This window comes from Rhinolophus hipposideros, assembly GCF_964194185.1.
Source record: "Rhinolophus hipposideros genome assembly, chromosome: 8".
Lineage (NCBI taxonomy): Eukaryota > Metazoa > Chordata > Mammalia > Chiroptera > Rhinolophidae > Rhinolophus > Rhinolophus hipposideros.
Window position 1 is genome coordinate 73,190,582 of NC_138054.1, and position 24,960 is coordinate 73,215,541.

Consider the following 24,960-nt stretch of genomic DNA (forward strand, 5'->3'; position numbering starts at 1 on the left):
TCCACATTTGCCAAGGGGTAAATATGGGATCCAAGCCAAGCCAGGACTTTGAATCTTGAGTAGAATGACAGATATAGGAAACAGTCAAGTTGAATCATTCCAATCAGAGCATCTATGAGAAATTGTGTATTGGGTTTTGGGGTAGCCTCACCTAAGTTTAGAACCAAATGAGGGATAGCTACAGAAATAAGACACAGGCAGTTCAAAATATCACCTTTATTACTGACAAAGCTGTTGGAGATATACTTTTAGGTCTGATGGGCAGTGGTCTTACTAATACTGAACCTCAAAATTAATCTTCTTCATCCCATCTCAACCTGTGCTGGAAAATCATAGTCTTCCTGATGGGGGTTAGCCCCTGAGAAATTTAGAGCATGGAGGAACAGAGCAGAAAAACATGGTTCTTGTAGGCAGGCAGATCTGAAAAAGAAAGGGAGGAAGAGCGAGTTGAGCCCCATTCATTCTCCCCAAACTCACCAATTAGATAAGTCACTCCTCCAGTTCTTTCTCTAGGGAGGATAGATGGGGAGAGGGGTGAGACAAGAGGCAAGGGTATTACTCTACAAAAGGCCCCTCCACATGGAAAAAGCTGGAGGAGGGAATAAGCATTCCCCTCAGCACTGTCCACTGGTTCCTGATATCTAGATTATGAAAGTAGCCCTGGCTCCTATCATTCCTGAGGCCGCTAGTTGTACAACGGTGCCCTCCAATGAATTCCTTTCTTGCTAAATATAGTCAGATTTCTGTTGCTTGCATCCAAAGAACATGTATTAGCTTCCTATTGCTGCTGTAACAAATTACTACATATTTGGTGACTTAGAACAATTGTAAGATTTATTATCTTACAATTCTGAAGGTTAGAAGTCCAAAATGGGTCTTACGGGGCTAAAATCAAGGTGTCAGCAGAAAGCATGTTTTGGAAGCTTTAAAAGAGAATCTGTTTCCTTGCCTTTCCAGATTCAGAGGCTGCCATCGTTTCTTGACTTGTGGTTCCCAGCCAGCAGTCCCACCACTCTGACCCCTGCTTGTGTCATCACACCTCCCCTGGCTCTCCCACCTCTCTGGTATCCTTATGAGGGAGGACCTTCGTGATTATATTGGGCCCATCCAGATAATCCAGGATAATCTCTCCATCTCATAATCCTTAACTTAATCACATCTGCAAAGTCCTTTTCGCCATATAAGGTAATATGGTCACAGGTTCTGGGAATTAGGATGTAGACATCTTGGGAGGGGGCCTTATTCTGCCTACCACAAAACACTAACAGACATATTTCTTAGCTTGTCTTGTATTCATCTCTTTCCTCTCCAGTCTGTCCTGCAAGTGATCCTTATAACATGTGAATCTGGTCATAACTATCCTGCCTAAGAAACTTCCCGATTCCCCCAAAGCCCACAGCATACTCTACTCTCTCTCACCTCTGATGGCTTGCTCCCAATGTTCTCTCAGCCTGAAACGTCCCCAACTTCAAAGCCAAATCCTCTGTATCCTTCAAGGTCCTTCTATTTCACAGAAACCTCCATGAATCCTCTTTCTGGAACCCAGCTGCTCTGTGAGTCCCATGTCTACAGAAACTGCCCATCTTTTCACCTGGCAGTGCTGGGCACCAGCCAGTCAGACAGACCTGGGTTCAAATTTGCTCAGCCAGAGGCTAACCTCTCTGTGCCTTATTCTATTTTTAAAAAATGCAGATAATAAAGTAGTCACCTCATATGTAGTTTCTTGTGAAAATTAAATGAGACAATGCATGTAAAGTGCTTAGCACAGTGCTGGCACACCGTACCCAATAAAATTAGAAATTAATATTTAGTGAATAAATGAATGAGGTAGTCCCTCCTTCCCCTGGGCTCTCTCAATCTTCCCTTTATAGTCTTTAGTATGCCCCCAAAGTGTAGGACATTTTTAATAATTGAATGAATGAAACTTACATTTTGTGCAGTATTAGTTGCTTTCCTTCTTGGGCATTCGATGCCTGGTCAGAATCACTGTAGGGATTACTTGTAGAAAGGGAAGCCTGCTCCTTTGCCCCTTCCCTGGTGCCCTGGGCACAGCAAACCTTGATAAACTGTTGGTCTTCTTGGATTGAAGTGAATTTTGGCCACATAGAAGCTTCCTCTAGAGAAAATAAGCTTACTTCCCCACCCTTACCACCACCCCCATGAACACTGCTCTTTGGGGCACCACCTTAGTCCCAGTCTTGTGACTCTGCTACTGTGTGGTTTGGGGCTGGTCGCTACATATTCCTGAGAAATGAGCATAACAATTCCTTCCTCCTTTAAGGTCAAGCATCTTATAGAAGCCCCGTGTGGAGATGAGGAATGAACGTTAACTTCTTTTGTGAGGTAAAATAGAAGAGACCAAGCTGAAGAGAGAGCAAATTCATTATCAGGGTGTGGAAAATGAGTTGCTGTGAGCCCGTGGGGAAACGTCATTGTTTCACAATCACACAGTGGACTAGAGGTCCAAAGGGGCCCCTGGGGCTGGTCTTGCCAGGGTTTCAGGCATTACTTCACAGGGGGTGGTGAATCTTTCACCCACCAGAACGCTGCGAGTTATCTCCTTGTCCAAGAGAAGATCATCTCTTTTTATCTGACTTAAAAGGTTGTTTTCTTAATATAAAAGTAGTATCTGTTTATTATAGAATGCATTACAGAATTTTTTGAAGATACAAAAATGCACAGAGAAGGAGAGAAGCTCCTGTAATCGTGCTATGGATAGATCATCACTTGTAGCTATCAAACAAAATTGAGATTTTTGTTAGAACTGCAATTTGTATCCTGTTTGATGAACATTTTCCCAGGTGAATAAATATCTTATCCAATGGGAGGATTCCAGTATACAAATTTGTTGCCATTTGTTTAACCAATCTCTTACTGTTGAACATTTGGGATATTACCGTTTTTGGTTTTGTTTGGTTGGTTGGTTGGACGGTTGGTTGGTTTCGTAGGGGTTTGGGCTGTTAGAAGTGCTACAATTAATATCTTTCTTACATAAAACTTTACACGTTATCCTTGATTATGTCCTTTAAATTCCTGGAAGTGGAAATGCTGGACCAAAGGGTGTTAGATACATGTTGTCGATTTGTCTTCTAAAACTGATTTCACCCATTTACACTCCTACAGGGAATTTCATAGGAATCACCGCAGTTGCCAATGTCATTAACTGTCAAAAGCCGAACTAGAACTCCCAGCGGGCCCCTTGTCTTGCTTCACCTTTTCCCGCCCACTCCGCACACCGGCAACGAGGCCCACCCCGCCCTCTGTCCATGATAGCCCGCCCCTTCCTCACTCCCTCACCGATTCTGTCCAATGACAAGCAGCCTTCCCCAGAATCGCCACGTGGTTGGTAAGTTACAGTGTCCATCGCACTCAGGGGCGGGATGAGGGAGACTGACCGACGTGGAGACGGACCAGTGTGAGCGGGGAGCGGGGCGTGCGTGGCGTGCGTGTAGCGCTGGCCTGGAAGCGCTGAACCTGAGAGGTGTACTGGCGGGTTGAACAGTGAGAGGCTTCGGCGGCCATGGCTCCCAATGTACCCGCGTCGGAACCGACCCCAGAGTATCCTAAAGGCATCCGGGCCGTGCTGCTGGGGCCGCCCGGGGCCGGCAAGGGTACCCAGGTGAGCTGCAGGGCCGGCCTTGACGGTGGAGCTCGTGGAACTCCAAGGTCAGGGCGGCCGGAGGTCTGGATCGCCTCGGAGTGGGGCCGTGGGCTGAGGCCTGGGGGACTTTGGCCGGCGCCTGGGATTCTGGCAGGGCGTTTGCGGAGGGTCCAAATTGGAGTCCGGGGGAATCTGAGTTAGGATTAGAGTTATTGAGGGATCCAGGCTCGAGGTGTCCTGTTAGGAGATGTAAGGGCTGATTAGATCCCTTAAGGGGTTGGAAGCCGAGGGTTTGAAGGATAGAGTGAGCCTTGGGCCGAGGCATCTAGGTTACAGCCTGAGTGGAAGCAGGGCCCCGAGATTTCTGCGATGTGGGAGTGAATTTTCTAGGCGCTCGGGTAGGGGAACCTTTCTGGTGAATAATGACAAGTTGGGGGAGCATCTCGGCAAGTAGGGCAGAGTGGGAGCTGGCACGTGCTGATTAGGAATGCTGCTGAGAAGAATGAGGTGTGGGACCCGCGTGCCAGTGAAGCGGGGGGTTATGGGAGAGCGTACCTCGACACAGGGAACGCAACAGGCCCGGAGAGCTCAGGGGGCAAGTTAGCAAAATTGACTTAATGAGGCCTGGAACCCCAGGTGCCAGGGCTCCAGGTAATGGAAGTCTGAAGTGACTTTCTGCCCTAGCAGACTGCGGGGCCTCACTGGGTATCTAGGGCCCATAAACCCACGTTGGGATTTATGATCCCATTTAGGATTTGGAAGCCCACAGATTCGATTATCAGTGTCTCCTTCCTGCCTGGGATCTGCCATTGCCCCCCAGACCCCAAGCTCTTACTGGGATTCCAAAGAGGGAATCCCTGAAAGCCTGAGCTCCTAAGTGAATGGGGTTCTGGGGACTGCTCGGTGCCCACTCTTCTCTTAAACTTGCAAAGTCTTGGCAAACAGACCGTCTTGTCTTATTCATTCTTGGGACCCGGTGGCACTGAGCACATTACTTGGTACTTGATGGGGTTACTGGAAATGGATGGACACAGATTCATGCGGGATGCCTGGGAGATTCAGTTCATTTCGGTGATTTTGCTTTTTGTCTCTGAGGGCTAAGTTAAGAAGGACCACTTACCTTTTTCTCTTTATAGCCAGAGCTGATTCGTCTTTGGAGCTCGCTGTTCCTAATTCCTTTACCTTCAGTAACACTGAAGTCTCTTTCCTGTTGCTACCACCCTCAGTTATTAGGTAACCTGCAGCCTTAGGAATTTTTAATCCCAGACTCTGCAGACGTTTGCTGTGAGTGTAAACAGGGTAGCTCAAGTGCATTTTTTTTTTTTAGTTCAGATTGAAGTTAATAATTTCAGTGGTTGTGAAATGGACAACCCACCCCATTGCTGACACAATGGCTTTATAATCTAACAAACTTCGTAACATCCAAGCCTCGGTGTTCTCACCTGAAAAATGGGGATAATACCTACCTTACTCATTCAACATTTCATGAGCACCAAACATTGGAGTTTGAGCAGTGAATAAGACTGACAAGGTCCTTCCCATCTAGACCAAAAGTTCACAAGGATTTTGGGAAATTATGTTATATGTGTATGTAAAGCACCCATAGGTACCTAGATGACAGTTTGGCACATAGTAGGTGTTCAATAATTATTGACTCCCTCATCTTAACACATCCACCCTCTCCAACTCAGATGTATTTCAGTGTAAAGGGTGATGTATTCAGGAAGTTTTGAAGAAAATTCTATTTATGAACTGATTTATAAGGGTGCAGATATGGTGGGAGTTGGTCTGAGAAGGTTTTGTGGAAGTAGAGGAAATGTGATTAGAGCTGGGACTTGAAGAATGGGTAAGATTTACACAAGTTGCTTAACCTCTATACCTTTCTTTCCAATGTGGAGTAATAGGAATACTGATGGTTATAGTTTTATGGAGTTAAAAAATAGTTCATAAATCATAGGTTGCAAAGTGGCAGCCTACAGCAGTTTTTAACCCGCAGGCACACCCTAACTTTTTATTATAGTTTGAATACATGAAAGAAAGTGGGATGGTATAATGAACCCCCATGTACCCATTACCCAGCCCCAGCGACTGTCACAGCTGGTGGCCATTCCCTTCCCCATCCACTCTCTTTTCACAAATTATTTTAAAGCAGCTCCCAGACTTCATAACATTTCATTTGTAAATATTTTAGTGTGTATCTCTAAAAGACAAATCTTTTTTGTAAATAAGCACAATATCTCCTAAAAAATTATCAATTTTTAATAGCATTCAATGGTTAATTTCCATTTGTTTCACAAATGTGATTATTGTCTCTTCAGTTATAGGTTTCCATTTGTTTCTCTTGCAGGTTTTTTTTGGGGGGGAGGGGGGTAACTGGGTTGTTTATCCTGGGAGTATCGCTTTTTCTGGAAATTTTTTATTATATCCCCAGGGCATATTTAACATCTTCCTCTTTCCTCTCTATTTCTTGTAAATTGGTGGGTTAATCATACGCTTAATCAGGTTCAAGTTCAGTTTTTTTGCTCAACTATGTCACAGGTGGTGCTGTTCTGTCCATTCGGCACATCATGTTTGCTTGTCTCTGGTTTTCAGTGCTTGGGTCCAGCAATTCACTGTGGCAAAATAGTGGTTTTTAATTATATCATTCTTTTGGTTATTAGCTGAGATATTTCTATGACAAGAGAAAGAACTGTCTCATCTCCTATTTGGCATGGTTTGTATAGAAAAGGCAGGATAAATGCTTGATTTGTCAACTTTCAAAATAATAAGTTGACCACACAGTTTTCAGTTGTGAAATTTCACTTAAAAATCCAGAGCTCCAGTTTCTCTTGAGAAGTCAGATCTGGTGGCTTTGGTGGCGATGACACTTTGGATGATTCATGTGCTCTCCTGTCCCCTGCATAGATAGCCCTCTTCACTGCCTCTTGCTTACATTTGACCCACTTCATTGATTTGCATTGCCTGCCTGGCCTATACTGGTAAATGTGTGCAATCTTTGGTGTAAAATCCCTAACTTGGGTTTGTGTCTAGTGCCTGCTCAGTAGTTTGGTTTTTTTCCCACTAGTACATCCTTTTATACCTGCATAACTCAGTATTTTATGTATTTTGTGTTGGCATGACTAAAATCATGTTTCCTATTAAAACTTCTCATTTTTAACTAAAACAGTTAAACATTTTTAAACTACCTGCCTTTGCATCAACATAATGATGTTTAAAACATCTAGAATACTAGGGTTTGTTATTTTATTTAAATATCCTTACTTTCCTGTCTCCCTTTTAGGGTTGGATGTTCCTATAAGTGTGGCCAAAACCAAGATGTGTTTCACGTTTTCTTTGCCAGGCCCTCTTCAGTTTCTTTCATGTGTCCAATTTATACCAACTCTTCAAGGCCAGGCACACTTAGGCAACTAGCAACCATCTTTCAGGTCAGGCTCTGTCAGTTAGGTTAGTGCAATGATACAACAACTTTGTGAGACCCACTCTCTTATTCCCCTTTTTATAGTTAGAGCAACTGAAGTTCAAAGGGCTTGTTCTCTAGATTACGTAGCAAGTAATTGGCAGATCTTGCACCTGAATGACTCCAGAGATCCTGCTCTTTCTGCTGCTATCTGCTGCCCTGAGTTAGATTTTTGTCCTACCCTATGCATGTTTTGTTGGGTAAATTTGGTGCTGGAGATGCAGAGAGGAGCCGTTGCCCTCAAGGGGGTGTAATATTACAAAATAGTCACCCTTTGCTCAGTTATGTAACAGACCTACCTCCCCTACCCCCCGTGCAGCCAAAGACTTTACATGTGTCCTCTTATTTAAGCCTACAACCCTAGGAAGCAGGTCCTGTTTTTATCTACGCCTTTTTATTGGTAAACTGAGACCCAGAGGCTGTATCTTGCTCCAGGATATACGTAAAGTAACAAAGTCAGGATTTGAACTCCTGACTGTCTGATTCTTGAGCAGCAGATTCACTACCATGTTTCCCCGAAAATAAGACCTAGCCGGACAATCAGCTGTAATGCGTCTTTTGGAGCAAAAGTTAATATAAGACCTGGTCTTATTTTACTATAATATAAGACTGGGTGTATAATATAAATATAATGTAATATAATAAATATAAATGTAATATACTAAATATATATAACATAGTATGTAATATATAATATGATATAATTTAATATAATAATATAAACCGGGTCTTATATTAATTTTTGCTCCAAAAGATGCATTAGAGCTGATTGTCCAGCTAGGTCTTATTTTTGGTTAAACACAGTATCTTGTTGCTCTTAATCTAGGGGTAGAGGCAGAAGTGAACACATGCAAACAATACATACTAGTGCAAAGTACCCCGTGGGAAGTGGCAGGTGAGTGACTGACAAATGCTGGGATGGTTCAGGGTTAGACCAAGAACTATGATTTGATGACAGTCTTCTATTCTTCCTACCCACCCAGTGATTTTGGTAATAATATCCCCAATTTATAGATGAGGAAATAGGTTACATGGTAAGTTAAGAGGCAGAGCTGAAATTCAAACACAGGTTTCTGTGCTTTTAAAAAACTTTTACTGAAGCATAATATATAGAGAGAAATGTGCAAATGTCATAAGCAAGCAGCTTGATGAATTTTCACATATGTGAACACATTTGTGTAGCTTACACCCATATCAAGAAACCAGCACTGTGAAATCCTCCTTGTGTTCACTCACACACACACACACTTCCCCAAGGATACTCTGGGTTCTTTTTGTTGTTTAACAAGGCCATATGGCACCATGACTAAGAGCTAGGGCCCCACAGTCTTGAGGCCAGTTGCCAGCTCTACTGTTACTAGCTATCTTGGGCAATTTAACCTCTGAATTTCATTTGTAAAATGCAGAGAAAAATAGTTCCTACCGCAAGGGTTTGTTATGTATTATGGATACTGAAAACCATAAAACAACGTATAGAAAAATTGCTTGGCATGTTGCAAACACTCAAAGAGAGCTAGTATTGATACGACTTCTTGGAGGAAGAAGGGACACTAAGGGAGATGTTTTGGTGGGAGAGATGTGCTCAGAATTTGAGTACAAGGAAGAGTAGAGTTTAGACCAGTAGGGGACAGGGAGAGGGCATTTCTGCATAGAGGAGCTTGGAGCTAAGGTCCTTGGAGAAACAAGTATTTGGGAATCCTACATAGAGGAGCTGCTTGCAGTGGTGCAGGGCATGAGGGGATTTGTGGAGGTGAATTTGAAGAGCTTGGGAGGTTTAGAAAGTTGATTGTAGAGGACACTGAGCGCTAGGCTAAGATATTTGGACTTCCTTATTGCACTGGGGAGAAGTTGAAGGCTCCTGAATGTGTGTTGGGGGAAGTGGGGAGCATGTCCAAGAATATTTTAGGAGATGATTCTGGTAGCGTACGCAGGAACATTAGAATGGGATCCAGAAAGACGAGGCAGAAAGATGTTTTCAAGGTGAGAAAACAAGTGAATTTGAGATTAAATCCAATCTGAACAATTGATAGCGTCCCTTTATTTCCCTAAATGCTAGGCACTACGCTGGATGCTCTTGCACATGTAATCTTATTAAATCTCCCCGACAGCTCTGAAAGTGGACATGATTGTCTGCACTCTAGGGATGAAGAAACTGAGGGCTTAAAAAGGCTGCCTAACTTGTTCAAGGTGATAACAGTGAGGAAAGTGTAGACCCGGTTTCCAGCCCATACCTATCCCACTATAACGCCCAGTCTAGCTGCCACCCACTGTATCAGAGCCTGGGGCCCTGAGCACCCCTCAGTCAGACTTCTAAGGGTGGGGCTGGCTTTGTATTTTCAGCAGGCGCCCCAGGTGATGATTAGAACACACTTAAGTTTGAGAACACTAACCCACCATGCTGCCTTCCTAGTGGTTTTGGCCATTCTTACCCAGCCCCTCTTCCCCGTAGGGTTTTTACAGGGATGATGAGCCTGTTTCTTGAACACAGCAGGGGCTAGTGGATAGTGACACACCCGTGGCTCAGAGCTTGGGCAGCAGCATAGCCAGGTGTGAAAGCTTGTTAAAAATGCAGGAGATGAGGCCCTACCCTGTGGAATCATTCTGCATTTTAGCAGACCCTCCCGCCCCAATTGGAGTAGGAGAAGAATAAGCATAAGCTTGAAGCGTGAGAGGAATATAATAAAGTTATTTTGTCAGGCTTCTATAGTTTGCAAATAAAGAGTAATGCAAAAAGGAAAGACCATGGAAGGAGGAATTTCATTTATTGAATGCCTACTGTATGTCTGATGTTTTGGACACTTTATTTCATTTTATCCTCATAACAGCCCCCATGAAGTAGACATTATTCTCATATCTCCATTTGGTGAGGAAACAGATTCTGAGTCATCAAGTAACTAGCCCAAGGTCACACAGCTATTGAGTGCTTTAGCCAGAATTCATGCGCCCATCTGACTCCAAAGTCCTGCCTCTTTGCAGCCCACCACACCAACTCCCATGCAGACCACAGGGAATGAAGGATTTTGTCTTCTCTCAGGCCATCCCTGTCTTCCCTACTGGAGCATTCTTCCCGCAGCTGTAGACTCCAGTGACCTGGAACAGCACAGAAGACTCCTGTAGTTTTGGGGGGATAAAAATAGAATAATTAGGTTCTGTGCAAACAGCTCTTCTGTGGTGTTTTGGTCAGCGTTTCCCCTTGAACAAGCCTGACCTCCAAATTTTGTACCCAAGTTAATTTCAACAACCAACAAGAAAGATTGGCAGAAAAGCACAGTTTTCTGGGGGTGTGGCCACCAGGCCAGCCTGAACGACTGGAAGGTTTTCCATTGCCAGAGGGTTCTGACCACTGGTTTTCCAAACTGCAGCTTTTAACACCTCATCTGGGTTCCATTTTGCTATGAAGTCATTTCTTTGCTTGAACTGAATGATTCCATGAATCACAAACCAGAATTTGCTGCATTGAGCCCCATCTGTTAAACTTTTCTTGTATGTACCAAAGAAAACTCCCAATGAACTGGTTTGAACAAGGATTCAACCCTACTTTTTTTTAATAAAACAAGTGAACCAGAAAGCTAAGTTATTAAGCTCCTGGAACTGATTCTATTCCTCGTGGGTTCTATAGTTTTCTTTCTTTTCCGGAGACAGGGTTTGCCACCACAAAACCAGTGTTGAATTGTCCAGGGTCTCTTCCTTCCTGTTCTAGTCTTCGTTCTGATGTATAATCGACCAAACTATGAGCTGGTGAAGGGCAAGGGTCTGTGTCCTATTTATGTTTCCCTGGCTCCCAGCAGGGTTCTTAGAAGAGGAGGCATCAGTGTTTCCTTTCTGTATGAATGAGTATGGAATGAGGGCAGTGTTCACTGAGCACTTACTATGTGCCTGGCCCTGCATATGCCAAATTCCATATAATCTCATCAACCCACTGATGTAAGTGCTGTTACCATCTCCATTTTACTTAGAGGAAATTTGAAGCTTAGAAAAGTGATATAATTCTTCTCGAGTCACATATCTATCTAGTCATTGGTAGACCTGGAGTCTGAAACCCAGGCAGTTTGATTCTCAAGCCCATGCTTTTAACTAAAAGGTTATCCTGCCTCCTAAAACTAATATTAAGTAATTACTATTTGTGCCAAGTGCTTTTTGTATGTTTGCCTTTATTTTAAACAGATGAAGAAACCAAGCCTCTGAGAGGTTAAGTTTTGGCCATGATAATGTAGCTTCCTAGTGACAGGGAAAGGGAAGAACTGGGTCTGCCTGGGGGGAACCTGTGCTCTTAACCTTGCCCCAGCTGCCTCTAAGGCCAGTGGCCACAGCACTTGACAGTCACATTCATTCCTTTGGCAAATATTCATTCAGCACATTACATGCCAGGCATTGTGCTTTATATATATTAGGTTGGTGCAAAAGTTATTGCAGTTTAAAAAGTCAAAAATTGCAAAAACTGCAATTACTTTTGTACCAACTTAATAGGAATTCACCCAAACTTCACAGCAACCATGTGAAATATTGTCTGGTATTTTTCTTCTTCCCATTTTTAATGGGGAAACTGAGGTTTATGTGTCACTAAATGTGTCTAGTGGAAGTAGAGATAATAGCTAATATTTATGCTGGGTCCCTGTGTGCTCAGTGCTCAGCACACTATTGTAAGTGCTTTACGTATATTAACTCATGTCATTGTTACTATAGCCTTATAATCATTGTATGTTAGAATATGAGGTACTTTTACCCCTGTTACAGGTAAGGAAATATAGGCGTTTGCCAAAATGCACGGAGCCAGTAAGTCGCAGGGCCAGGTTCATACCCAGGAAGCCTGACTCCAGGGCTTGCAGTGATAATGGTGTCTTGGTTTTTGTCTTCCCTTCCACAGGCACCGAAATTGGCCAAAAACTTCTGTGTCTGCCATTTGGCTACTGGGGACATGCTGAGGGCCATGGTGGCTTCTGGCTCAGAGCTGGGGAAAAAGCTAAAGGCAACTATGGATGCCGGGAAACTGGTAGGTTTGCTGGTACCAGTGAGTATTGATACTCTTCAGAGCCTAGATCTATACTGCCAATATGGTGGCCACCAGCCACATGTAACTATTGAAAGTAATTTCAATTCAATTTAACATTCAGTCTCACTTGCCACAAGATATAGGACGTTTCCGTCATCGAGGAAAGTTCTGCCGGACAGCCCTGGGCTACAGGGCACATTATATGATTAAGTAGCAAGTTACTTGGTTCATTCTGAATTTGTGGCTCTTATTTTATTCACAGGATTCTTGAGGTTCCTTTGTGCTGATGCATTCTGTAATGCACAGTGTTTAGGGCCAAAAGTGAAACTGCCATCCCTAGGCCAGAACTCAAAAGAGAACTCGAAGCCACACACTGTTTTCAATCTACTTCTATGTTTCTAACAGCAGTTGCTGGGCAGTTGACAGAAGTCACCCTTCATATTTGGGGGATATGATAATATTTTCTCTTGTTTCTAGTTCAGTTAACCTGATTGGACAAACACCATCTATTATCTACTAAATCTTTGATTAGTGCCAGAGCTTGATTGTAACTGAGTTATTCTGGGACTTGGCCTCTGGGAATCCCTTCACAAGGCATTTTGTGCTTGGCCCTCTAGTTTTGTCGTATCTTACTTAGCGTGTTGGTTGGGGAAGGGGCTGCGCTTTGCCGTCCATTTCTGAGTTATACTTCCTGTCAGGCTATGTTGAATAATACCCCTGCCTGCCTGCCCGCCTGCCCTTTCTACTTTCCCTTCATGTCAGTGAGGCCTTGTGTCAAGATAGAAAGCTAGATATTGTGGACTTTGGGTCTTGGCAGAAGATCCTGTACTGAGAAAAAGTTGGGATGTGGCAATGAGATTACTTATCTCCAGCCTTCACTTAGTTGCAGCGCTTATACTTTGTCCCCAAGGTCACAGCTGGTCAGGGAGATAAGAGCATTAGCTACCAAGAGGCGCAGGCTTCGCTGTAATACTGGCAGGGAACTTTTCTTTCTGTGAATGCCCAGGAAGGAAACCAATTTTTGAAAGCTGGGAAGAGTCCTTATTGGGGTTATAGAGAGACTCAAAGGTGTGTTGGGCTGGCTCCTCAATTCCTTGGTTCTAACCCAGTCTTGCCAATTCAATAAACCCTGTTACTTCATGTCCAGGGTGGCCTGGGTCACTGTACTGTGAGCCTAATCAAAATTGTAAAACAGGAAAGTTGGCCCCTTTCTGCATTCTGGTCAACCCTTCTTCTCCCCTGCAGCTATCAGGCTATACAGACACAAACTTGTGACCCAGAAGTTGCGCTGATGTCACCTAGCTAATGGATTAATGGAGTTAAGCCCACGGCTGTTTTGTTCTTGACTTCCAGGTGAGTGATGAAATGGTAGTGGAGCTCATTGAGAAGAATTTGGACACCCCTCCATGCAGAAATGGGTTTCTTCTAGATGGCTTCCCTCGGACTGTGAGGCAGGCGGAAATGGTGAGTGGCTTAGGTTTGTGTCACTATTGCGTGCACGATAAGGAGCTCTCGCCCTTCATCTCATAATTCCTTTGAGGGAATGGGTCTGATCAAGCTCTGGTAGCTTAGGTGGGCCACACACTCTTTTACAGCTTGATGACCTCATGGAGAAGAGGAAAGAGAAGCTTGATTCTGTGATTGAATTCTGCATCCCAGACTCTCTGCTGATCCGGAGAATCACAGGAAGGTATTTGTCCCCTGAAGGTTCCTTCTTTTCATGTTTTCTCAGAGCTTGGTCAGACCATGGGAACTGCTCTTGCCTTATCCCAGCCATGAAGCTTAGTGCTATTTCAACGTGGATTGATTGTATTTGGTGACATCTGTTGAAGCGATGACATGGGATAGGGATGTGGAAAGAAAAGCAAGGGATCTGAGGTCAGATAGCATCTCAGTCCTGTCACCCTTTTACTCTGACCCTTAACCTCTTTAAGGCTGTTTTCTCCTACTTAGAGTAGGGTTCATAATACCTGTTCGAGGAATGATTGTGCCTGTTAGATAACATAATTAAGTGTATAATTCAGAGACTTGCTTACAGTAGGTGCTTAAGAAATGTTAAATTCTTTACATGTGTACCTCTGTTTTAGTGCTTTTTAATCTGATTTCAGTTGGAGTTGTCGTACCTTGCTGTAGGCTTTGTATTAATTATAAAAATAATATGACCATCTATACAAAGTTTAGAAAATGGAGGGGAAATTTGCTCATGGTGCGGCCACCTTAGCCAAAACCACTGTTATTTTTTGTGTGTTTTGTTTTAAAGTGCTTGTTTTCTCTGTAGTAGTCAACCTTGAAAACAGAAATCCTTCTGCATCCGAACAAGTTTGTTCTGAAAAGATCACTTTAAGCTACAATTTCCTCTACTCTGTTTCACTAATCACTCTACCATCTGCTTTGTGCCTTCCAGAAATATGTTGGAAGCTCTCAACCACTAATAGACCCTCTCATTCTTTTCTTTGTTGTGGGTCATAGCTTTTTTATCCCTTAGTCACTTTAATAGAATCTCAGGGGAAGGTGGTCAGCCTACATCATGGAACCAAACGTCCATGACCACTATTTTTAATTGCTGTATGATATTTCACAGTAAATGAACCATCATTTACTTAACCGTTCCCTTATGGCTATACGTTTGTGTTTCTTCCAGTTGTTCACTGTTAAATTGATGCTATGGCCATCATAAGTACATGTAAATTTTTGGATTTAATTAGGGGAAAACTGTTTTCTTATGGTAAATTTTATTACTTTGATTTCCTAATGAGATTGAACATTTTTTCCATATGTCTGTAGTCATATCTTCAGGGAGAGAGGCAGACGCGTAAATAGACAATCAGAGTGAGTGTTAGAGGTGTTTGCTTACAAGGCCATATTAGATATAGTGGGATCCGCCTTATGTTAATTTCTTTTCAAGTGTCTGGATTTCATGTTTCTCGTTATTCCATAGGCTCCTTCAGTGCAGGAACTTTGGGGTTTTTTTGCATTCCCACTTGCACAGAATAGACAAAGTTGAGTAGGCCAAGAAGCAGTAGGGTTGACAGGATGGGACATCATCAGGGCTGGGTCCCTGGAGCACAGAGCAGATGTTAACAGTACGAGGTGACACTGGGGACCTGTGAGTCAATTGGCCCAGCTTCTTAAGTGCCTGCTTTGTGCTCAACATAGGACTAGATAGACTGGGGCAGGGGACCGGAGAGGATGTAGAAGAACAATATGGTGCTCCTCATTTCTAACCAGAGGGTCTACAAACCATGTATGGAAGCTAGGCTGTTCAGTGCAGTAGGAAGTCCAAGAAGAGAGCCTGGGGGCAGGGAGAGAAGGCTGCCCCCTTCTCTCCCTGTAATGTCACACTTGACCTTCCTGGATGTGTAATGTCACACTTGACCTTCCTGGATGGTGGCTTTCCCAATAGGAAGTAGAGGCAAGAGTAAGTATGGGTTGGGGAAGGGGCTCTGGCTGAGGCTAGTGGCAGAATGTCTGTCCAGAGTTGGAGACATGGCCTGGTAGGCTAGGTGATAGAATGAGTGCTATGAGGAAGGTAGGATGGGAGGTGGACTGCCAATGTGAAGAGGATAAACGTGGCAGAGTCAGGAGTCAGGCAATGTTAAAAGCCACAGGGCATTGTTGCAAAAACAGCATTCTGAGAACATTCGCCTGGTTCTGGCATATAGGCTAAAGTGGGGGAAAGGAGAAACAGACAAGGACTCCACTGTAAATATCTTCTGAATTAGCTCAGACCTCACTTCTAATAATTTTATGAGTCATTATTCTTGAATCAGTATGGTTGGTGGTTTCTGTGTACAGTGTTGGCTGTCTAGTACCCTAATTATCCTACCAATTGGTTCTCTGGTATCATTAGGCTAATGTCTCAGACCATCCCCATTTTTGGATAAGAATACAGATGTCTAGCGGGTCACACTCCAGGTAGCAGTAGCTGTAGATTCCCAGCTCTCATCCCTCCACATCGTCACCTCCACCTCCAGGCCAGGCTCAGTGGCTCAGAGAGCTGTTTTGGTTGGTAGTTGGAATCAGTTCCATTTTGAGAACTTAGAGATTGGGCTTTCTTTCTTTTTCCTTCTAGGGAATGAGCCTTGCATTCCTCTTAAAATGATGTTTGTGAGTGGGGAAGAAGCAGTGTGCTCCCTGTAACTGGAGGGCTGAAGGAATCTGGGAGTGAGCAAGGCATGCAGAGATGTAGGGAGGAGAGGATCGTGTTTGTTGCCGCCTGGCTTCTGTGTGCCTTGTGCTGTCCAGAAGGTGAAGAAAAGGGTTCCACATCTCATGCCCCCGCCATTCCCAAACGGAAAGCTGTGGCTGAGCCCAGGGGCCTATGCTGTCCTCTCCCTAGGTCTCCCAATTGCACCAGATGGACCCTTACGACAGCCCAAAGGAGGGGCCCATCCTCACCTTACATGTGTGCAGACGTGCCCACTCAGTATAGCTAATTTACTCCGCCATCCCCTCCCCCCCCTCCCCAGTGATATAAATGGACCACCTTAGGCTATAAATGGACTGGTTGGCTCCGGAAAAATGTACTGTCATTGAAACTCAGCATCACATTTTACAAAGTTGTGGCTTTGATAGTCTAACACAGGCTTTCCTAACTGATGTGCTGAGATATTGATTCTCTTAGCCATTAGAGCAGCTGGGCAGGCCTAGGGTGGCCATACCTGCCCTGGAGGAGCAAGCATCCCAAATACTATATTCTGTGTGTGCCAAGAGGTGAAAAATGTTGGGACACTCTGGTCTAATAGACCTTCTTGAGGAGAGCAGCCGTCAGTTAAATATGCAGACCTTGGTTTGCATAGAATTGGGAAACCATGTGAACTTGAGCAAGCAGGCTGGGCCCTGGCTGCTGAGCCGGGTTTGGCCTGCCTCCTTCCCTTCTCAGGTTTCTGGTCTCCTGTGGCAGGACCTCTCCCTGTCAGAAACTCGGGCTTGTCACCTAAGGGGGCACAGCACAGAGGCGGCCATCATCTGTATATTTAGTGCCAAATAAATGTTTCTTGTTTAATAAGTTGTTTTTCCTCACGCCTTGAATATTGCCCTCTAATGTTGGGCTCTCTTTTATCTGTGTGGTGTTTGCTTCCATAGGACTTATTTTTCCAATAGCACCTTTCTAGGTTTATAAAAAACAAGGTTAGAAAATAAGGTTAGTTTTTCTGTCCCTCATAGCATTTTGTACAAATTTCTGTTAGAGGAGAGACTTGTACAGTAAACTACACATTTATTGTATCTATTTATTTCCATGTTTGTCTCCCCCACTGAATAAAACACTGCCTGTGAGCAGGGATCTTGACTTGTTGCTCTAATCCCTGGATTTAGCTTACGGCCGGAATTGGACTAAGTACTTAGTAAATTAAATGTTTGTTGAATGAGTGGGTGAATAGAATGAATGGCCGTGTGAGATGAGCACCAGAGTTCCTCTCTCAAGTCCTGATCTAAGTAGTTATGCCGGCCTCCTCCGCCAGACACTCATTTTAATGTTGGGTCAGAATAGAAAAACACACTCATTCTGGCATCGGCCCAGTTATTTCCTTAAGCAAGAGGTGCCTATAGCTGTGTTCTTTGCTGAGTTCAAGTCCTTACATCCAGCCTCTGTCTCCGTTTGTCATCTTTGAGACGCTGGGATTCAGGATACTTTCAGGCCACCCGACTTGTGTTCGTTTGCTGTCTTTTCAGGCTGATTCACCCCCTGAGTGGCCGTTCCTACCACGAGGAGTTCAACCCCCCAAAGGAGCCCATGAAAGATGATGTATGTAAACTCTGGATAGGAAATTTCCTTTCCTTCCTTCCCCTTTCTTCCTTTGCTTTCTTTTTTTCCCCATCTTCCCTTTATTTGTACCAATATTACTGACTCAACCACGAGAAATATTACTAGCATGTAAATCACATGGGCCATGACTCATCTGTACGGTAAGTGTCTTTCTGAGCGGTTTATTGCTTGACTACCAGCAGTTGGCTACCAGTGCCGAGTTTGTGCCTAACTTTTGTCCAGGGCAGCCCCTTTCTGGCATCTTGGCTACCTAATGGTCAGCTAATCAGAAGGCTTCTTGGAAGCCCAGAATTAGAGCCAGGGTGGGAAAGATAGGACTGAAAAGTTTGCTGACCTGCTTCAGAATGTCCTCTTTCTTTGGTGACTCCACTGTGCCCTACAGATTCAGACTATTTTGACTAAATTAACATTGCCAAGTTCTTATGATAGGCTTCAGTTGCCTGCAGGTGTAAAAGGAAGAGCTTCATACATTCTTATTGTAACATTTGCCATAAATGGTCCATTTCATCTGTTTTAGAACATGCGGGAATAGTAAGAATTTCCTGGATTTACTTTTGTCATATGAGACAAGGTCATCAGGTCATACGGGTTTCAAAGCCATCATTTAGTTACATTTCACAAAGTTAGTAATTCTACCATTCAGAGTTCTTTCGTACTTCACTTGCTACTTTCCAAATGTTAATGGCCGACACCCTAAGAAAAACACGAAATAGTTAAGCAACAAAGATCATAATGGCTAATGGATCTCTGATTTTGACGTATCGTCCTGGTCTCAGGAGCCTCTGAGGAGCCTCTGTTTTTCTTGCTTCTGAACCTAGAAGTGTTCTTAAAAGCTGAACAGCCTGAGCAAAGGCAGTGAGAGAAAAGCATTGCCCATCTTCCTCACAAGCCCCTTTCCTCAGGATTGCTGTTTCAGGCTCCCTGACTTCTCTGGACCAGTTGGTCTGCTCTTGGGACCAACTTGCTGGGAGTACTGAAGTTCTTTATAGTTCTTTATTGGAGAGGGTCTAGATTGTCTGTCTTTCCCTCTGATAGACTTTGGGAACAGACACCATCTCCAATCTGCATCTGGCATCAGATAAGGAAACCTTGCTAACTAACAGTCCCAGCCTTTGATTTTCCTCTTCCTGTTCTCAGATCACTGGGGAACCCTTGATCCGCAGATCAGATGATAATGAGAAGGCCTTGAAAATCCGCCTGGAGGCATACCACACTCAAACTACCCCGCTGGTGGAGTACTACAGGAAACGCGGGATCCATTCTGCCATCGATGCGTCCCAGACCCCTGATGTCGTGTTTGCCAGCCTCCTAGCAGCCTTCTCCAAAGCCACATGTAAAGACTTGGTTATGTTTATCTAATGTTGGGTCCACAAAGGAATTTCTTCTTCCTGTCCCTGTTGAGGAAGTGGGTAGGAATGGCAGAACAGGTAGAGGGAAGCTTCCTCAGGCCAGTGAGAATATCATTTGATGTATTGATTAAAAAAAGCACTTGCTTTATGTATCTTTGGCATGTGTGCAACTCTCATCTCATCTCTGTGTGTGTGTGTATGTGTGTGTGTGCGTGCGTGTGCATTGGTATAGGTATGTGTACACTCTCCCACTTTCTAAGTTACAGGCGAGTTTGCTTTACCAACTATTTACTTCTTTAGCTATACTCTTGATTTTATTTTTGACCAAAATAAATTAACTCGGGTACCCTAATTCCCTGTTATTTATCCCATGTCCAGCAGCTGACAAGAAGTCCAGGGTCAAGTGTAGTCAGTCAGGGCCAAAGTTCCTGATGGCAGATTGTTGGCAGGGAATTCTACTTGTTTCCTAGCCCACAGTGAAAAGACATGAGTCAGTGTGTGGACAGGGATCATTGATTTTTTTTTCCCCCCTAAATGGAAGTCAGAAGATACATTACAGATTCCAGAAATTACTGGGAGAGGGTGTCACCTAGAAAAAGCCAGGCCAAGTTGGAATTTTTTGTGATCTGCATGATGCAGGGATCATCTGGTACCCGTGTTTGCAGACTGACTTGTGGCCAAAGAATTAAACCAAGTGAAAGGTCCTTTTGAAGTCAGACTGTCTCTGAACATACAGTCTGGGAATCGGAGAGCAGCCAATCCACTTCCCCAAAGTGGATTTTGTTTTTATTCTTTCTTTTAATTTTTGTTTTGTTTTTATTTTTAATGTTTGCCTTTGTTTCCAAGGATGAACAAAACAGTGATTTGTAAGTGGTCTATTCTTAGATTCATTTTGATTAGAATTTATTCAAACCTTGTCACTGCAGGATATGAAATCCAAATCAGATGCATACCTTTTAAACTCAGATCTTCTCCCTTCCACATCCAATCCTTTACCCCTTACTTCCTGGTGGTGGTGGCCACAGACTCCCCAAGAAAAGATCACCCAAAAATAAGATCACCTATGACAGTGATCAACTTTTATGCCTAACCTCAGCTCCCCAGCTCTTAAGCGTTCCCTGGCTTCTATGCTATGCCTTTTTGTCTCTGGTTTGATTTGTGGCAAACAGATGATTTAATAGACTTCTGTGAGGGGCCACAGAAACAGCGGCCTCTGAAAAAACATTAGAAAATCAGTGGCAGGTCCAGTAAATAAGGCTGCCCGCCCCAGCGTCATCTGCTGACTCAGTGCAGTGACTCTAAAGTGCCCGGTCCCCATCTGACCTGAGCTCTCCTGCTGTCTGTGGGACTACCAGAGCGCTTGTCCTCTGTCCACCTGGAAGCTGGGCATGGGTACGTGGCCATCTTGCTTTCCTCTGTCTGGTTCAAGTGAGTGTCTGCTGGCTCTGCTCTGCCTTGTTTCCCTGGCTGTAAACTCCACCCAGTCTGGCGTGGGGTGTTTCTGGGAAAGAAGCACATGACTTCTGGGAATGGGCGAGGAAAACGAGTGAAACAAAAACTGTCAGATCTGTCTGCAGTTATCTGGAATCCTCCTCTGGATGAGGGTGGCCTTATGAATCTTGGAATCTACTTCCCTTTGGGGACAGTTGCAGGCATTTGGCTTCAAAGTTGAGGTCCTTAAATGTTTGCTAAGTGTGCATGATCCTTGTGCAAATATTTGTCATCCATCCATATACATCCACATGCACATATGCACACACACTGAAAACTAGAAGATCATGGGTGATGCATATGCCTTTTTGGGGGTGGTTTCGATTCGATTTTTGCTTTATTTAATTCCAGAGCCTTAACCTCAGCAAGCATGAGAGCTTTCACCTGGCAGAAAACTGTCCAGTATTTACTGCATTTGGTTGCTGGGGCGTGCATGCCAGCCTTCTCTGATATTTACTTGGTTTTTAAAAATCCATTTTGTTCTCTCTTGTTTCCTCTCTATTTCAGCCTAGTAACTGAAGGCCAGGCGAGACTGCACCACTGCTCATCACCCTGCCGCGTCATCCTGCTCTTAGGTGCTGGGCAGAGGGGAGGGGTGGTCAGGGTAAGGAGGGAGAGTGGAGAGTGGTGAGGGGCTCAAGAAAAATATTGGAAGAGCAGCAGTGTTGTAATGAGGCGATTTCTTTTACATATAGTAGGAGTCTTATAAAGTATAAGTAATTAATTTTTTAAAACTAATTGGAGGGTATCAGTAGAATTAGGGAGGTGCAGTACTATTTCTAAGAAATCAAGTTTTCATTTACTCTGGACTGTTGACAGTATTTTTTAAAGCCAGTGCCCTAAGTCCTTGGCTTTTATCTCAGAACCTCATGGGTTGCCAGCCCAGGAATGCAGGAAATCAAACTGTTGTCCTATCTGTCCTGTAGCTTGGGACAGGGAGGGTTTGACTACTGACCCTGCCTCCCCACACCATGAGATCAAAATATCTCCACATTTGAAAGAGACATGGGGTGTGCTCGTGGGGGCAGTGGCTCAGCAAATCAAGTTTACAGGCGTCATGGGGAGGGTGGGGCAGGCCAGTCTCACTCCCTTCCCGACTTGCCACTGATTTACCAGTCTGCCTGCTGTCATGGGTAAGCTCTCAGCAACCAGCCAACGTATGCCACAATCCTGCGCTCTTGCCTTCTTCCATCCACGATGTGTGAAGGGACCCTTGAAATAAATGAGCAAGTGTCCTAAGCAACATCAGGGACCAAAGATTGTCCTTCCTATCCTCAAATCCTGTGACCGGGATCACTCGACAGCACTGTGATGTATTATTTTCAATGAGGTGCCTTTCTTAACTGACCAAATGCTGCCTTGTTTGGCCCCTAAATCAATAAAGTATGTAAAAGTTTGTACCCCCTGTTGTGGCATTTTTTGAGGGGATCTGGGCTGGTAAAATGACACTGAATTCTGGATCTGGCTTGGAAGCCCTTTCTGTGATCACTAGAAGCCGTGAGGTAGGAAGGTCCAAGTGTGTGCTGAACAGGTGAGCCTGGACCCTCTTGACCTTCAGCTAATATGTAGGCTTTTCTTGAGCCCAAGGACAAGGCAGCTTGGTCTAGTGAAGACAGCACTGGAGTTCAGGGGACATACAACAAATCTCAGCCAGTCATTCACTCTGTTGTCTGAAAAAAAGACTGGTGAGGCCACCTTCTCAGACTTATTGGCATTAAATGAAGTTTGTAAGGGGGAGCCTTTTGCTTGGAGCCTGGCACACAACAGACACAAGACAAGTATTCATTGGATCCAAATATACACAGAAAAATACTTGCTTCCTGCCAGGCTGGATAAGTATTAAACGAACAGTTATCCACAGCCTGAAAACCCACTGCTTCTAATCCGTAAGCCAGAGTTTTGGCTGCCTTTTCAAATGCCTCTTTAACACCCGTGGTTGCTTCTTTGTAAATCCATTTCTTCCCCTGCAAAAATGAGCTTAAATCATTTGTCCAAACCAAAGCTCTCATGCTCTTTGGAAGGACTGCCTTTGCCAGTGAGGTTTCTGGGAAATGACTGATCTCCCTGAAACCAGAGGGAGCTTGGCTGGAAGCTCCACCATTCTTCTTTCAGGCTCACTCTGGAGAGAAGCAGAGTTGTCACTGGCATATTAAATCCTGCTCCCTGAGCCAACTCCTGCCTCTTCTGCTTCCCTGCTTCCTCACCTCTGCACAGTCATCTGCAGGTGTCAACATGACTTACTTGCTCTGGCCTTCCATTCCCTCGGCTATTTAAATACCCCATGAAAATTTTCTTCCCTTCCTTGGTCATCCATCCCACAACAAACTGAGGGAAATTTTGTCAAACCAGCCTTGAAGTCTGCATGGTATGGTTGAAAGAACACCCGGTGAGCTGTTATTCATTCATTTCTTTGGGCTTGGTTTCCTCATCTGGAAACCAAGATTGGATAAGATAAGAACTATCTTTCCTGGAAGACTCATGTGTCAGGTCCTATGTGATGGCATCACACCCATAACCTCACTTGACCCTCATAAAGCACCCTAGGTGGTCGGAACTGCCATTCTCTTATTTTACAGGTGAGAAAACCAAGAGTCCGCAGTGAAGTCAGATTCCTGAGGTCACACAAGAGGCAGGGTCAGGTCTCAAACTTGATTTTGTTGCTGAAATGATTTAGTGACTTGGCGCAGCTCTCTAGCAGGAAAGGCCCTTCGGATGAGAGTTCTCTTTCGTGGACACCCCCACTGCCAGAACTGATTTTGAAGTACCTGCCAGGTTGAGGACCCAGGGTGTGCGGCTCCGGATCTCCTGTGCAATGTCACAGACAAAACGGTTCTTAGTCCTTAAGAAGCCTGACCAGCCTGTTCTCAGGAAGACAGATGAATGAGTCAAGACAAATTTCAGCAGTCACTCCACCATGAGACCTTGGGCAAGTCGTCTCATCTCATCAGTGCAATGGAAATGGAGCCTACCCCTCCAAGTGCGCTGCCACACTGGTGACCAAGCTCCTCGTCTGGGCCAGGATTCCTGGGACACAGCTGGTGCTCCATATATGCTAATGCAGTTCACAGAGAAAAGGGAGGCATTGGCAAGACCTGTTGTCTTCCTGAGCTTTAGGACCCAGGCTAAGGATTCTTAACCCGAAGATCCCCTTCATGTCCATGGACGTCTGAAATTGTGTGCAGAATTCTGTATTTTCGTATTTTCATAATTAAGAATAGTTTAACATATTGAATGCTTACTGTATGGTAGGTTTCACATGTTATTCTTACCGATAACCCTGTGGAAGTAAGTACTGTTACTGCCTCCATGTTATGTGTGTGTATTTTGAGGTTCATACAGCTAGGAATGACGGAACCAGAGTGAGCCTGGTCTGTGGCTCCACACCTCTGCCTCTTACCACTGTGCCAATTGCATTGACACTTTGCTGGGAGAAGAGAAAGATTCTCAAGGTACTCGCGATACAGAGAAGTCTATGAGCCATGGGTCTGAATGAAGAAATTCGAGGTTTGCTCTATTATAATGAAGGACCCGAGTGGGGAGTGCTACCTCGAGTAAGGCTTGTTTCTATTTCGTCATTCCTTCTTTCTTGCAGTAGGCGCTAACACTCCAATGTACTGGACTTGCAAAGTTCTTGGAGCCATCCCTACCACAGAAGGGCCAGAGGGGTGAGAGACTGGGGGAGAGAGGAGTCAGTCCCCCACAAACCCCTTGCCCGGTTCTGGAAAGGGTGACAACAGGAAGGTGTGTATGCTTGCCCTACTTATCCATACGTCTAATGGCACTGCAGTATTCGTGACCCCAGAGGGAACTATCTTCGCATCGTGGGAATGCAACGGCTCTGTGTTAAGAATCATCCAGGGTTTCTCCCACAGAAGGCCCCTTTCAGGTGCCCAGTCGGTGCCCCAACAGAGAATGGACACAAATCGAAAGACAATGTGTCACGGCGGGAGCAAGACAAGTCCCAAGTCCTGTCTAGGACCCCTCAGGCCACACAGATCTCTTGGGTAAAATTGTACAGCAAATCATGACACGCTATGGTGTCCCTTAGGTAAAGACTTTGCGGACATGTCTCTGAGTTTCACGCTAGGAGATAATTTTGCTTCCCATTTAGCTGGTCTACATTCTTCTCCTAGGTAAGAAATGCTTCATTTTCTACTGTTTTCCTTTTTGCCCTAGCCATGAGGAGGCGCTCCATCTGTTCAATTGCTATGATTTCCTCTGCCAGGGTTTCTTAATAAAATTCTTACTCCACTTCACCCAATCTCAGTCATTCTACGTTGGCTGTTTTTGTGCTTGGATGCGTGT

The 24,960-nt window shown here is 44.4% G+C and overlaps 1 protein-coding gene and 1 long non-coding RNA gene across 5 annotated transcripts; one reads left to right on the top strand and one right to left on the bottom strand.

Moving 5' to 3' along the window:
- Positions 1-203: 203 nt before the first annotated feature.
- Positions 204-4,796, bottom strand: LOC308501417. Its single transcript, XR_013993896.1, has 3 exons — positions 4,722-4,796; positions 1,930-3,838; positions 204-420 (listed from the first exon to the last, which is right to left on the bottom strand). It is a non-coding gene; the product is annotated as an uncharacterized lncRNA (long non-coding RNA).
- On the top strand, positions 3,413-24,914 carry AK2 (adenylate kinase 2). 4 transcript variants are annotated; one of them, XR_013993894.1, is made up of 8 exons: positions 3,413-3,619; positions 11,923-12,048; positions 13,402-13,512; positions 13,644-13,738; positions 17,722-17,794; positions 18,953-19,148; positions 21,163-21,230; positions 23,232-24,914. XR_013993894.1 is itself a non-coding variant. In XM_081057832.1 (7 exons), the coding sequence occupies exons 1-7, from the start codon at positions 3,521-3,523 to the stop codon at positions 21,165-21,167; spliced, it is 705 nt and encodes a 234-aa protein (XP_080913958.1). In that variant the 5' UTR covers positions 3,413-3,520; the 3' UTR covers positions 21,168-22,060. The 4 variants fall into 4 exon arrangements, 2 of the variants coding, with proteins under 2 accessions (XP_080913958.1, XP_080913957.1); XM_081057832.1 differs by lacking the exon at positions 23,232-24,914 and having other exon boundaries at positions 21,163-22,060; XM_081057831.1 differs by lacking the exons at positions 21,163-21,230; positions 23,232-24,914 and having other exon boundaries at positions 18,953-19,305.
- The last annotated feature ends 46 nt before the right edge of the window (positions 24,915-24,960 follow it).

Excerpts from the sequence above, each read along its gene's own strand:
- AK2 (XM_081057831.1), top strand. The coding sequence starts at position 3,521 with ATGGCTCCCAATGTACCCGCGTCGGAACCGACCCCAGAGTATCCTAAA. Across the intron at positions 3,620-11,922 it reads GGGCCGGCAAGGGTACCCAG|GCACCGAAATTGGCCAAAAA; the intron begins GTGAGCTGCAGG and ends TCCCTTCCACAG. Across the intron at positions 13,513-13,643 it reads CTGTGAGGCAGGCGGAAATG|CTTGATGACCTCATGGAGAA; the intron begins GTGAGTGGCTTA and ends ACTCTTTTACAG.